Source organism: Vidua macroura, chromosome 5 (genome assembly GCF_024509145.1).
Source record: "Vidua macroura isolate BioBank_ID:100142 chromosome 5, ASM2450914v1, whole genome shotgun sequence".
In the NCBI taxonomy this organism is placed as follows: Eukaryota; Metazoa; Chordata; class Aves; order Passeriformes; family Viduidae; genus Vidua; species Vidua macroura.
This window is the reverse complement of record NC_071575.1, coordinates 18,059,355-18,073,612: the sequence shown is the minus strand read 5'-3', so window position 1 is coordinate 18,073,612 and position 14,258 is coordinate 18,059,355. Positions and strand designations below refer to the sequence as shown.

General features: G+C 37.0%; 1 protein-coding gene across 4 annotated transcripts in view; it reads right to left on the bottom strand.

The window, feature by feature from the left end:
• Nucleotides 1-12,629: 12,629 nt before the first annotated feature.
• The window catches only part of IFT56 (intraflagellar transport 56), a 45,758-nt gene continuing 44,129 nt past the window's right edge, over nt 12,630-14,258 (bottom strand). For 3 of the 4 annotated variants that reach the window (XM_053978859.1, XM_053978861.1, XM_053978862.1), the window contains one exon: nt 12,630-12,945. In XM_053978859.1, the coding sequence (XP_053834834.1) occupies nt 12,834-12,945 (112 nt within the window). In that variant the 3' untranslated portion in view covers nt 12,630-12,833. The remainder of the gene's footprint in view (nt 12,946-14,258) is intronic. The other variant, XM_053978860.1, reaches the window with a different exon arrangement.

Below are 14,258 nucleotides of genomic sequence, written 5' to 3'. Positions count from 1 at the left end.
CAGTGGCAAGTCACTGGAATGACTGACCCAGTCTGAGAAATGTAAACTTTCCTTTTGAGGCTTGAAACTTTGTTGAGCTTTTTTTTTATAGTCTAAGGGACTTGTTTTATCTTGAAGCCTTGCATGTTGTGGTGCGATTAGCAAGCTTAGTAGAGGTGGATGTATTCCTCAAATATGTTTTGGCTTTCAGCATCATAATAACATAATTTGGTAGTTGCACTTGTTCTCTGTTGAGAATTTCATACAGCTATCAGCTGATGCACAAAATAGGAAATGTATTTCTGGATTCAAACTGAGTGAACATCCCTAAGCTCCAGACCGGTGGACCCTGCCAGGAAGATTCTGATTCTCATCAAAGTTTCTGTGTCATCTATGCCATTAAATCCTGTGATGGTAAAAAGGGGCCTTTCCTCAGAAAAAGAGCAGTTTATTGCATCTCAAACAGAAATCTTATGTGGAAATCACAGGCTCTTCTGCAGCTCTACTGAACCTTGTTTTCAATTACCAGATGGGAGACTAGACCTTGAAATAAGTACAAGAAGAATACAACAGGTAGTTTGTTCACAGATTATACTTGGATATATCCATGGAAAGTGGTAAACTATGTATTTTAAGTATCTAATGTAAAACTCCATTCTGTCTTTCAGTCTCCTAACTAAAATAAAGGGGTCTATATTCAGAAGTAATCAATGTAGGGCATGCCAGAGGAAAATCAGTTCTATGAGTATCTGAATCCAATGCTTCATATTGTCTTGTAGTGTAGATATACCTGGAACCACATCTTGGTCAGATTTTTACATGCTTTTAAAGTAGGAAAAAAAAAAAAAAGCTGGAAAGGAACAATCATCATTCAACTCATGGGAGGGTTACAGAGAAAACCAGAAGTAGTTCTTGGAAATAGTTTCAGGTGACCATTTGTTCTGAGATTGCAGACCTTGATATTAAAAGCAGCCTTTCACATCTAAGGTTACTATGAAATAGTAATTGCTATGCCCCCTCTTCCTTTCTCCTATGAGTTTAATTAGACAAGTAAACCCTCGTATTTCTGTATAATCTAACTTTTAAGCATCTTAGCGTGCACGTAACATTTTTATAAGGCTTAGTATTTGTTTATGCAACTAGACAAACTGCAGTTCTGGATCTCTGCATTTAAAGTGAAGTCACTGAAGACAGTTTGCTCTGAGTACCTGAAGTAAATCAAAAAGAACCTTGGCAGCAGATCCAAGCATAGAGTTACTGGAATATGTTAATGTTACATTTGGGCTAAGATACTAGAACGATTTGGAAAAGAAAACAACCAAATTCACTAGATTATAAGCTGTCAAGAAATTTGGTTTTGAATACACCGGAAGAGTTCCAGGCTTGTACAATTTCAAACACTTCAATAGGAGTTAGATTTGTAATTTATCCACACTATTTATTCTATTTTGCTACCTTTTTTTGTTCTTTGTCATTAAGCTCTATCTCAGGTATTGTCTGTACATAGTATAATGTCCTGCCCTTGTCAGTACAACACAAAATTTAACAAGTATCATTTTTAAAAGTAATTAGAGATGTGCTGCCAGTTACTTTGCTTTCTCTCAGGATATGGCCATGCTAAAATAGTCCAACATTGAATACAGATTCCTTCCCTTTGTATGTTAACTGAAGGACACAGAGAGGCACATTAAAAGTTTTTAAAAATTTAACAACTACACAAAGAGAGTAATTTTTAGGTGGTACTGAAACTGCTTCTTATTTCACTGGTGAAAACCAGTATGAGTAGATCAGACAAAGTGGATGCTTGGAACTACAGATGCTACAGCCACATCAGTGAGTGGCAGATTGTTGACCTGACTTAGTTTCAAATACAGAAAACAGAGACAGACCAGCAAACTGCAGAGGCCTCTGCTTTGGTGCAGGTGGGATCCTCCTGCTCTGCTTTGGACTGGCTTCTCTGTCTGTAGCACTCTCATGCTTTTGGGCTGTTTGTGTTGGTTGTGGTAGAGTCAGAGCTGTACCCTGTTTCATTACAAACCGGTGATCACTGCTGTCCTGGACCTCATGGAACCTATTGTGTGGCTTCCTCTGGGCTGGACACCCCACAGCAGCAGGACCAGGGTCCCACCAGAAAGCAGGGCTCTCCTTATCGTCAGTTATATTTGTCTCCAGAGAACTTGTTTTCAGCTTCAAAGGCTATTACTTTACTTCCATGAACTATGAGCCTCTTGCCCTTGAATAGGAATGCAGGAGAAAACACGTTCTCCTTGTATAATAATATTACATAATAAGCTTAGGTGGCATGGCATGGCAGTTTATTTTCTCCTCTCTTTAAGGTGAGCACTGAGATCTACATTAGAGGTAGCAGCTGTAGTGGCAGCCAGCTCGTACCAGTGGCAGTCACATCTCCACTGCTCAAAAGTCTCCAAGACAGAGAGAGAATATCCTCATTGACCATCAGCTGCTTCCTCACTATATCCTTGGTTTCTTATGGTCCAACCACACGTCTTATTGATCCTTGTGGTCCTTTCACTGGAACTGCTGGCACAGCAGCTGCAGCTTCCATTTCTGTGTCAGATGGTACAGCTGCAGGTAGACTGGTGTTTATGAGCTTTTACTAGAGCTGCTGCTGCATCACAAGAATCCACTGCACCAACAACATGGCTAGCATTGCTGGTTTTCTGTTTAATGAAGATTTCTGAATTTGAGTGTGCTTTTAAAAAAATTTTTCTTTTTTCTTACAGCTTTACTAAGTTGCTCTCTGTCAGACCCAGAATCAAAGAAATAAACCACCTGCTTTCTTTCCAAAATGAAACACCAATGCCTTTCAAACCATTTAGAAAACTGATTCCTCCCCCTCATATTTTTGCTATTGTTGTTCTTTTAAGTAAAAATACTGTTTCCTGAAGAATATACCTCTAGCTTTCTTTCCACAGGCACATGTATTTAAGAGCTGTTATCAGCGTCTCTGCCACAGCCTTGAGAAGTCTGAAGTACACTTTTCAGTGAAGTAAACTGTTTGGAAGGACTGTAGGCAGGTAGAGAAATGCCAAATTCACTCTAGGAAGGCTGTGTGCATTAGCTTCAAATAATTAGGATCTCCTTTGACAGAGCAGTAATATTCATTTGTCACAATTTCAAAGCAGAGGAATTGTAATAACGAACTTCATCCCATACATTTTTATTTGCTCCCTGTGAATTGCTCAAGCCTCACTTACTGGAGAATTCGAGCCCAAGAGACACTGAACTCCTCTCCAGAGCTTTAAGAAATGCTTTGAACAAATCTGACCAAAAGTGCAAGGTTTCAATGGCAGTAGGAAGTTTTAAAAATGGTAACAATTTTTATGCAAAAAGTAGTTACTGCTCCTGTAACTGGAAGCGCTTTTTACCCCTAGAAGTGGATTTAAGTGCATCTTTTGCTCACTTGCTGAGATGAGGAGTGGTCTTCCAATACAAAATAAATGGCATGACTGTGTATGTCAGAGGTAGCTGATGAAAACAAAATGTTGGCTTTTATCTCATGTAAGCTAGAAATCAGGGCAAGTCTTCATATGAAAGAAGTCAAGGGATTTACAGGAAGGGATGTGTCACGGTAGTGCGAGTTCTTCAACCGAAGGTGGGGGTGTTATCATCCCTGCTGTTCAGAAGAATTTTCTCAATGAGAAATTTAAAGCTGACATTAAGTTCTGAATGACTGGTGATTTTTATGGCTTACAGAACATTGTAACATTCTTTAAGCTAATACATAGGATAAGACTGTTGACTTAGAGGAACCTCAGAGAGAATTCAAAGCCTCAAGAGCTCCATTTAGATGGAGTTCCAAGTTAGGAAGAAAAAGCAGAGAGGGAAAAAGGAAAGAAGAATTGCATTCTTGCCAAGGAAGAGCATGCTGCTTGGAATTATTGTGGGAACATCTTTTGAGCCTGGAGAGAAGATGAAATATTAAGATATTAAACATCAGCTCTAAAGTAGGTGCACTTACCAAGCAGAATATGGGTCATTTGTTCCTTTGGGTAACAGTAGCAAAATCAACTGTAACTAACAAGATAAGAACACTTTTCTAGTTACATCTTATTTTTTACTTAATCGTTAATAATTGTTTCTGCTTCTAGTGTTAAGATGTCTTGCTGGAGCAAGCATGCAACTTTTGTCCTTAAGCTTCCCTAGTGTTAAGGGTGAACTCAGTAGAGTTTGACAAATAAGCTGTAAACTTCTATAGTAGTAATGATTCCAGGTGATTGATTCCTCAAATTGCACCAAAGGGGGTTTCAATTGGATATTAGGAAAAATTTCTTCATCAAAAAGGTTGTCAAGCAATGGAACAGGCCACCCAGGGAAGTGGTTGACTCACACTCCCAGGGGATATTTAAGGGCTGTGTAGATATGGGATTTAGAGACATGGCTTAGTGGTGGCTAGGGTACTGCTGAGCAAATGGTTGGGTTCAATGAACTTAAAGTTGTGTTTTTCAACCTGAATGATTCAATGGTTCTTTAAAATAACCTTGTAGTTGAAATACTGGAGTTTTTTGTTTGTTTGTTTGGGTTTTTTTTTTGTAGATAGGAGACATACCAAGAAAATTCATCAGAAATAAACACAGAAGGGATTTTGTAGAGGAGCGCCCAGTTACATGCGTGGGCACACACACACACACTTTTTTCCTTAGAAATACAAGTATATAGAAAGGGAGCAGACTTCAGTGAACTGGCAAAGAAACTTAAACTGAGAAGCATCTGCCTGTTACGTGTTGATTGTGACAATCACTTAAACCGTACCTAAGCAGAATTTAAAACTGAAGAGGAGCTGTCTTTGAAAATAATAGACTTCCTTAATGGTAGCTCTTTTATGATTCACACCTGCTCATTTGAAAGTGTAAAAACACCTAGATGTTTACAGAGATTGAGAGGGATTATGTGCTCTGGGGAGTTGTCCCTCACTTTTTTCCTCATTTGCACCATTTCTTTAAAGATACTTGTGGCATGGGATGCTTATCTCCGATGAAAAGCCTGTTCCATCAGGCCAGCACCCCTGGAGGCAGCCGAAGGCTGTCTGAAACTTTGGAGTCGGGTTATTGTCTTATCTCTGCATTGTTGTCTCCCGGTTTTATTCTCCCAATAGCAATGAAAGCCACACAAGAATATGAGTCATGATTTCCTGTAGCTCTGCCACCCATCTGTAACACTAGTAAGAAGGACTAGCTAGGTAGGGAGTTCTCAGTTTGAATTGCAATTTCTACACTTAAAGCAGTAGTAATGCTGTTTAATGAGGTAAAAGGGTCTGGAAGTAATTCTCAGAAGTACAAAAGGTAATGTGCCACAGATTTGCCCTCTCAGGGTTTCCCTTGTGGGTGCTGACCTAGGAGAATACAAACACTCGGTCTCCTTGAGAGTGGACACTGGCAGACTCCTGGCTAGAGGAGCCTTGGTCACTTGCCACGATGCTATTTGCTAGTTTTTATTGAAATATAAATATTGTGATAATTATAGGAAACCTATTTTTATTAAATACTGTAATATATTTAAAATTATTATAGTTACTGTTCAGGCAACACCTGTTACCTGTCTCCTCCCAAAAAGGAGATTTTCATGTAATACATAGATGTAGATGGCAAAGCAACCTTCTAAAAGTTATTAAGACATACAACATAATATTTGCTGTGACCTTGAAGAAATATTTTTCTTTTTTATTCCTCCTTTCACTTTCAGGCTGGTTTTACCAAAACTCCAATTTCCTAACCAAGTTTTTTAATGCCTCACAGCACTTTGGAAACTGCTTTAACTGATGTAAGTTCCACACCTAGGTACGCACACATTATCACAGAGAGCTGAGAGTGATTGCATAAACAAATTACCGCATTTTTAACATTCATACAAGCTTATGATCAGAATAGTCAGAAACATACTTTGCATGTGCAGTTCAGCATTTTCATACTTCCATGATTTTATTTCCAAGCCAAACTGCCTTCAAAAAAGCAAAGCACATATTTATCACTGAGCATTAACTACATACTGAACTTGCAGATTCAACACAAAGTTGGTTTTGATTTGCCACAGCATTAAAAATAACATCTGAAAAATTACATCTGAAAAACGATTTTTCATACATGAGTAATTTAAATAGACAAATGAAGTTCTTTATAACAATTTTCTTTCCACCTCAAGTTGCATTTTCAGAAGACATGACATGAAGTTTTTTGAACATATGAAAACAAGCAGCAATAGAAGTAATGATTTTAAGAATAGAGTGGATACTGCATACCCAAAATGCTTGTGAAGGCAAGCTACATTTTCTGTATAAAAGTTCTATTTCAGATGTCATTTTTCTGACCTTAAAAGAATTACCCCTGACATTGGTAAGTAATAGTACAGTACTCTTATCTGAACACTTCCTCACTGTTTTAAGAGACTGAGTTATTCTTAGTCTCATGCTGCTTTCTAGTCTTCCACAGGACTTAGCGTTTTACAAATCTGAAAACATCTTGCCTCGAATACCTGTGAAGTTGGAGTGAGGCAAGTCATGCTCAGAGGTGGTGCAAGAGGAGGAAGTGAGAAGTGGAAAACAGCAGTACTTTAGCAGTAGTCTGGTAGTCCTGTAAGGCCCATCACATTAATGGGGAGACAGGAAGGGAAAACACTCAATAGGGAATGAGAATGTGCAGAATGAAAAGTGGACACAGTGATAAAACCTGCCTGAGAACAACTGGCTAAACTGAGCGTGGAGTCTTGTAAAGCTTGCCTCAGAAATTACTTTGCTGTGAACAGAAAATAGCTCTTCTGCCTTTAAATGGTGGGGAAAACCACCACAATTTTATATAGACAGCTTCTCAGTTTTTTCAGTAATGACTAAGTTCAGCACATGTGGCATCATGAATAAATCAGACAAAAGTAAGACTGAACTGGTAGAATGAAAACAATAAGGATAAGCATCAGTATGGGAAATATACCAGGCAGTTTATGACTTGGTTTATCAGGTTTTGTAATTTAATTTTTGTAACGTATTCTTAGAGACAGCTTTCATACACAGATTCATGAGACACAATGACATCATGTGATATGAGTTAATTCACCAGCTCTGCAAAACAGGATACTGAGTTTTGTCACATAATGGCTCCCCATATAATGGCCTCACTCATTAATGTAAGTCAAGAAAAAGAGTACAAGTAGCTTTAGAGTAGACATGCATAATGATCCCATCATGCTTAAGAAGGAGAAAATCATCAAAGAAAATTGTAGCTGTTACAATGAGCAATGCAGCTGTTGGAATTGGAGCATGGGTCTTTACTGCATGATGTAAACGATGTCAACATTATTACATGTGTTCTTAAAATGTTACCTTTTAAAATTCTGCACTGTTGTGTGTGTTTTTTTTCACAGAACTGACCATATAGAAGTTGCTTATAGTGATCAAGGTGGAGTCTAAGGCTCATTACTCATCTCCAATTAAGGACCAGCTTAAAGTGTGGTTTAAGGACTGCAAAAAACTCAATGCAATTCCTAGGTTCATGGAACAACATACATAGTATTCCACATTTTAGTTTGATTCAGCTGTATGTGAGAATCACTACCAACTATGAGACAGCATATTTCCTGTTCAAACAACTGAAGACTCATGTACTTGAAGGTCTATCATAAAAACATATTAAAGACCATTATTTATTTTACTGCATTATTTTAAATTCTTCTAAAGAATTACTAAAAATAATACAATGTGAAACAACTAAGCACAATTCAAGCATGTAAGCATTAATTGAAACAGAAGTTCTCTTTTTATTTGAAGAATACACTGTGTCCCTGTGTCTTCTCAAAAGTCACAGCTCTTACTAAATATAGACATTACTTTTATTTTTAAATCTATAAATAGATGCTAATGTAATTCATCAATGAAGCAATTGATGATGAAAATTGATGAAAATAAGACCTATAAGGAATTTAGGAGCTGTCCCTTGCCCAGAGATGTGAAATGCCTGCTTTATTTGTTCCAAATGAAAGCTTAAACTCTACAAAGTCAAAGGTAACCTTTTAGTGTGTGGCTAAATGTGATTGCAGGACCAAAAAAAGAGTTGTTACAAATTATGCAAAAGGACTTATCTCTATCAGCATCTTCAGCATCTCTGGGATGCTGAAAGGCTCATTTAATAAAAAATGAATGGGAAGTATCTCCTATGACATGGATCTTTTATAAGTTTAGCTGAATATAACAGTGCTGCATTTCCTGCAAGTGCAATGCATACATTTCTGATGTCATATACCTAATTTAAAAGAATAGCATAATACCATATCTGAAAGGTACATGTTAAATAAATAGAGAATGGTAAATGATGAAAAGCAGCCATCAGTCATCAATAACAATGTCTTGGGGATCCTGGAAGTATGGAGGATCCAAAATAGCCCTTGATGACCCAGATATAGCTGTAAAACTGTGCTAATAAATAGCTACAGAGAAACAAACTAGTAATTAGTCGGGATAAGTAGTCATGCAGAGTGATCTGCATAAGCTGGAAAATGGAGCCCATTTGAACAAAATATATTTTTGTAGAACAAAAGGTACTCTGTCTCTTCCAAAGGATAGACTGTATTCTGGAAAATACCAATTCTGGAAAAATCTTAGATATCATGTCCCAGCCAAGAACCAGTTTAATGCAAGGTTCCCCCATGATAATATGGCAAAAAGGGTGAATGCAGTCTTTGAGTACCAATGCAGAAGAATAGCAAGCAGCACTATGGAGAAGCATATTCCAGTGTTACATACAGAGATAAATTATGCCCAGTGCAAAGCAGCCATGTTTTCAAAAAAAAAATCTGTTGGCAAACCAACCACCAGTGTTCCAGCCAGCAAAACACCTTTACAGGGGAAGCTGTCTTTCATACAAACAAGAACTGACTTGCTGCACTCTAACAGATGAAAAAAAAACCTCCAAAGAAAACCACAAAAAAACAAACCAAACCAAAGAATGCTGGGCTTTAATGGTTAACAGCAATGATGAACATTGGAAGAACTGGATATTAGAAAACAAGGCTAAAAAAGTTGAATTTAGAATCAAGGTACAATTTCTAAAAAAGCAAATATGATTTGACCATTTGAATAAATTTTAAAATAAAATGATGATTTTTTTCATTTTCCATCTTCAAATTAACACTCTTAAGTTTTTCTGGCAAATATTGTATGGTGAGTCGAGTTAGTTATTGGATTCAACACTGGTGAAATCTACCATCTTGCACTACATAGTGTCAGGCCAGCTTATCTATCAGTTGATTAATGACTTGATTTTAATATTACTGGTAACACTTTAATGCAATTGTTTACTCATTCAATCACCATGTCATAGACTGAAAGGGAAGAGGGAAATTTGGAAATGAAACTTCAAAAAGAGTGAGTGGAAGTTACTTCTGGAGATAATACAGAGGAAAAATGGTCAAAGAGTAAACCAGTGGGCAAAATCTAGATGTTTTCTTCAATGTATGTGTAGCTCCCATATAGTGAAGCTACAGGTAGGAACAGCCATATAGGTAATTGTTTACTTTGTGTCTGACTACCTAATAGCCAAGTTCCTCATTCACGCTCAGACAGCTTTCTTATGAAGATCTATGAGCCAGCTTCCAGCTGAGGGAACCACATAAACCTAAATGCCTGCTACAGTCCAGAGCTATAATGGGACATGACTTTTCTTTCACAGTGAACTTGTCACCTCAAGTTTAATTCACTTCGATGTTACTGTAATAGCTGTTGTTCAGGTATTAACAAGTTTAATTCAAGGTTGACTTTCTTATCCATCAGGAATGGGTCAGCACTCAACTGAAAGCAGTTACACGCTGTTTGGGGTTTGGCTTTCTCTACTAGTCACTATTAATGCTATGATTGCTAGCACAGTAGCTTCTGTGCATTATCTGTAGCTTATTTTTCCAGAATCAGATGCTTATTCAGAATATAAGAAATAACTCTAATTTCCATATTCTTCCTTGAAATTATAATGATGCAGCAATTTCTTTCTGCTTTAGTCTTCCTTTCATTACATTATCTGAAATGACACTGTTTCAATTTTATATTCACTTACTCCTGACCCAATAAATTTATCCATTTCCCTGACTCTGCACATGCATTCTTCACTGCCTGCTTGCTCAGTAGGTCATCTGCCTTCACTCCCAGCCATCCTATTGGAGTACCTTGACTCCTTAAATTTCCACAGTTGAGGGAAATATGGAAATGGACAGGCATAAAATTTTATTTATTCTTTACTACCTTTCATTTCTGTATCAGCTAAGGCAACTTCTCATCTCTGTTCTTTGAATATGACCTCAGATTAAACAATGGAACACACATTCTAGATGAATTTCAAAGGTAAAATAAACACCAGTATTTCAGTACTCTTCTCGTTCTGCATTTTAATAGTACCTACATATCTGTTCTATTACCAAGACCTAAATGCTAAGACAGTATATAAAATGCCTTATTTCATTACTGCTCGAGGCAAAGCCCTGCAGTCCCGTTTTATCTTAAATGATAAAAGCTTTATTGCCAGTCAATAAAATGCACTGTGCTAAACCCCATGTTATTTAGCATATAAAATATGATATCATGCTACAGTAAATAAAGGTGAAATTAAAAAAAACCTTCTTCCCTTCTGCATTAAAACTTCTTGTCACAGACAAGAGAAGTTAAAATTGGCCCCCAAGCCCTCATGCTGCAAAGCCATAACACTTATTTCAGAAGATTCAACCAACATGTAAAATGGTCTGTAATGGATTTGGATGCTCTTCAGCTCTCCTGCAGGTTAAGCTTCAATAAAGGGAGTAATTAGATGCATTTAACATCTGCTACAAAGCCACCAACATGATTTTTTGAAGCTTTGTACCAAGATTCATAATTGTATTCCCAATCTGTTTCCAAGTTAATTAAACTGAGATGGAAAAGAAAAATGCTGTTCATGAGTGAAGTGTTTTGTAACTACTTTCAGTGAAAATACTGTTCCTTTCACACCTCTTTTGAATGAGTGTAACATTGCCCCTGCTGGGCTTATTGTTGCTAGTGTGATGGATCAGTTTCTAGATTTAAGTGCAAGTAACCACAACTATCAATGTACTTCTAGACATCTGAACAATGATACCCACATTTTTTGCTTAAAGCAGTAAAACCAGACACATTATATGGCAGAAAGGTATGCATGTTCCACATACACCCAGCTGCCTTAGTTTCAGCAAACTACTATAAGACTAGGACCAAGGCCATTGGCTTGCCTTTGACTGATTAATGAACATGCACTTAACAATCAGCCACAAACCTGCCCTCTTCCACAGCAAAATCAATATACTATTTCAACTTCTGCAGTATGAAGCAACACAAACCAATCAGACATTCAACTGTATATTCATATAAGAGCTTTAATCAATGCACAGACAGTAGAGAATATGGTATTCTGAATTCCCCTCAAAAGATAAAAAAATACTTCTTAAGTATTTTACAAATTTATAAAATGTAGTTTTCTTTTACAAATAATATACAAATGTTTTTTATTATCAAATGTATAAGACATTTGTATGTTACAACTGCTGCCTTCTCCTAGTATTTTGTATTCCCTGAACTGTTCTCCTTAAAAAAACAGGACAGTATAATAAATCCAAAAGTATAATGAATCTATTGCTCACGACAGTGGCAAATGCTGAAGAAAATAATTCAAAAGATCTTTTTATCCATCCGATTGCTAAAGTTCTCATGTGAACTATATTAACATGAATAAATGTTCTGAGTGTTAAATTTCAAAGTGAGCTTGAACAATACCATCAGTCAAATAAGTCTCCATCCACTGAAAAAGATGGTAGGAGAGAAAACAATCCTTACAGACAAAAAAACCCCAAATTAAGGTATTGGTAATTGAAATTCATCCAGAAAAGTATACTCCTCAGAATATGGTTTGTATTTTACCCCAGACAGGTAATCTCTAAAAGTCCTAAAGAAGAGAGACTTTTCACAAGGGCATGTAGTGACAGTACAAGAGGGAATGGTTTCAAACTGAGATTATGTTTAGCTTAGGTATCAGGAAGAAATTCTTTACTATGAGGGTGGTGAGGCACTGGAACAAGTTACCCAGAGCAGTTGTAGATGGCCCAGCCCTTGAACTGTTCAAGGCCAGGTTGGATAAAGCATTGAGGAACCTGAGCAGCTCTGAGTAAAAAAAAAAAGCTGTCTGAAAGCTGTACCTGCCCATGGCAGGTTGGAACTAGGTGATCTTTAATGTCCCTTCCAACCCAAGCCATTTTATGATCATATGATTCTATGTTAAGCCTTTTGTATTATCTGATACCCTAGTAGTGCTTAGCGATATCACTGTCACCATCTCTATTTGCCACATTCTATCACTTGCTGAAGTAGGTTTGTCTGAGTCATGTAACAAATGATTCTTCTCCAGAGGCCAAAAGGCTTGCTGGAAAACAAACTCCACCATGCAGTTCAGTAACTTTTGTGGAGGAATCTGGGGAACAATTTGAGGAGCACCTTGATTTTGTAGACAGTTGAAACTACTATTTAAAAAATCTTTGAGGAATAGAGTGGTGCAACAGAAAAAGTACCAATAAAGTTTTAATTTAAAAAAGAAACAAAAAAAAAAAAAAAAAAAAAAAAAAAAAAAAACAAAAAACAAAAAACAAAAAACCACAACAACAAAAAAAAAAAACACCCAAAAAACCAATTCGCTGTATGTTTTGAATCTCACTGCAGGACATTCTTCCTCAGCTGGGTCAACCTGCTTGAATGTCTAAAGTCCTGCAAGGAAGGAGATACCCAGAATGCACAGGAGAAACTAAGACCCTTGTCTTGCAGCCAGACATGCTGTAGCAACTGACCTGGTTCATTCTGTGACATTGACTCAAACAGGGACTCTGTTCTCCTTGGCCCACTTTTTCATGACGCGAACAATGTACTCTACTTGAGAATTACCAGTGCTCTTCAGAAGGTGCAGTACTTCCCGCAGAGTCTCTCTACAAAGGTGAAAAGCAAAGATTTAAGTGAGTGTTAGACCCAATTGATACAATAAACTGCTCACATCAAACTATTTCACAAAACATGGGTCCTCTGATACAGAGAGGTCCATTCATCTGCAGTGCTGGAATAGATTAAAATGCACACTAGATGCGATCCCAGAGACAAAAAAGCAACCAATGAAAATATCTTGTACACAATTGTAAAGAAATGTTAAGTTAAAAAATAAAATCACCAAAATGTAATTAGTTTAGTGTGTGAATATGTGAGAATTTGTATATATACCCTCACTCTTGCAAAATTGTTCCCCAGAACAAACCAAACTTCAAAAAAAATCTTTAGTGTTATTTGCTAGTCTTTAGTAGGCAACATCTAGCTTAATGCTGCCAAAGCACTTTACACATAACGAAATACACATAAACACAAATAACAAGGAAATCAACACTCCTAATAGAATAAACCTATTATTATTAAACATATATAAATCCTGCTGCAGTTTGCCAGTTAGTTTACAGTAAGAACTTAATTTCATATTTTGAAAAACAGGCAAGTTATGTGTATTTTACTGCATCTGCTGCAGTGATTGCTAAAAGGACACTTGAAAGGTATAGTAGTTAATGAGATTATTCCAGAAGAGAAGTGAATAGAAGGAAGGTGTAGAAGCCAAGATACACACCCACCAGTCATCTAGGAAACAGCAACTTTGGCCAGAAGACAATGGCCATCTGGCATCACAGCAGTATATTCACAAGGGAGCAGTTCTTAAATACAGCTTCACTACTCTCTCTCATTCCCCCATCCAGTGAAATGGGCCAAAACCAAAATTATCAGTAACACAGATGATTTCCTTTAAGCTTTCATCAAGTACGTATATTTGTGTGACACGGTCAATGTCTTCAGAAGGCAAATTTTAATGAAAGCACAGTCTCATCTACTCTTTGTTTAGAAAAATCATGTCCTTCCTACAGTGTTAAGTAAATGTTTCCTTAGTTCTGTTCTATGCATTTTAAAATGTCATGTGGTAGTTTTCCATTCTTACACCATCAACATGAAATGATGTTGTTTTCCCCCAGTTCATGAGCATACTACTACACTTATAACCTAGCTTTTCCTAGTGATGATGACTAAAGTGTTTTGGTATTTTAAAGTCCACAGCACTTGCTCATAAATTATTCTCTACCATATATTCTATAATTGTTGGTGTGGAAGATACACTTCCAGCTGAAAACTGCATATAGAGCTTCTGGATGGAGTGTCTATTCTCTGAAAGGCCAATAAAAGATTGGAAGATGATATGTAGTTCTAAGGCTGA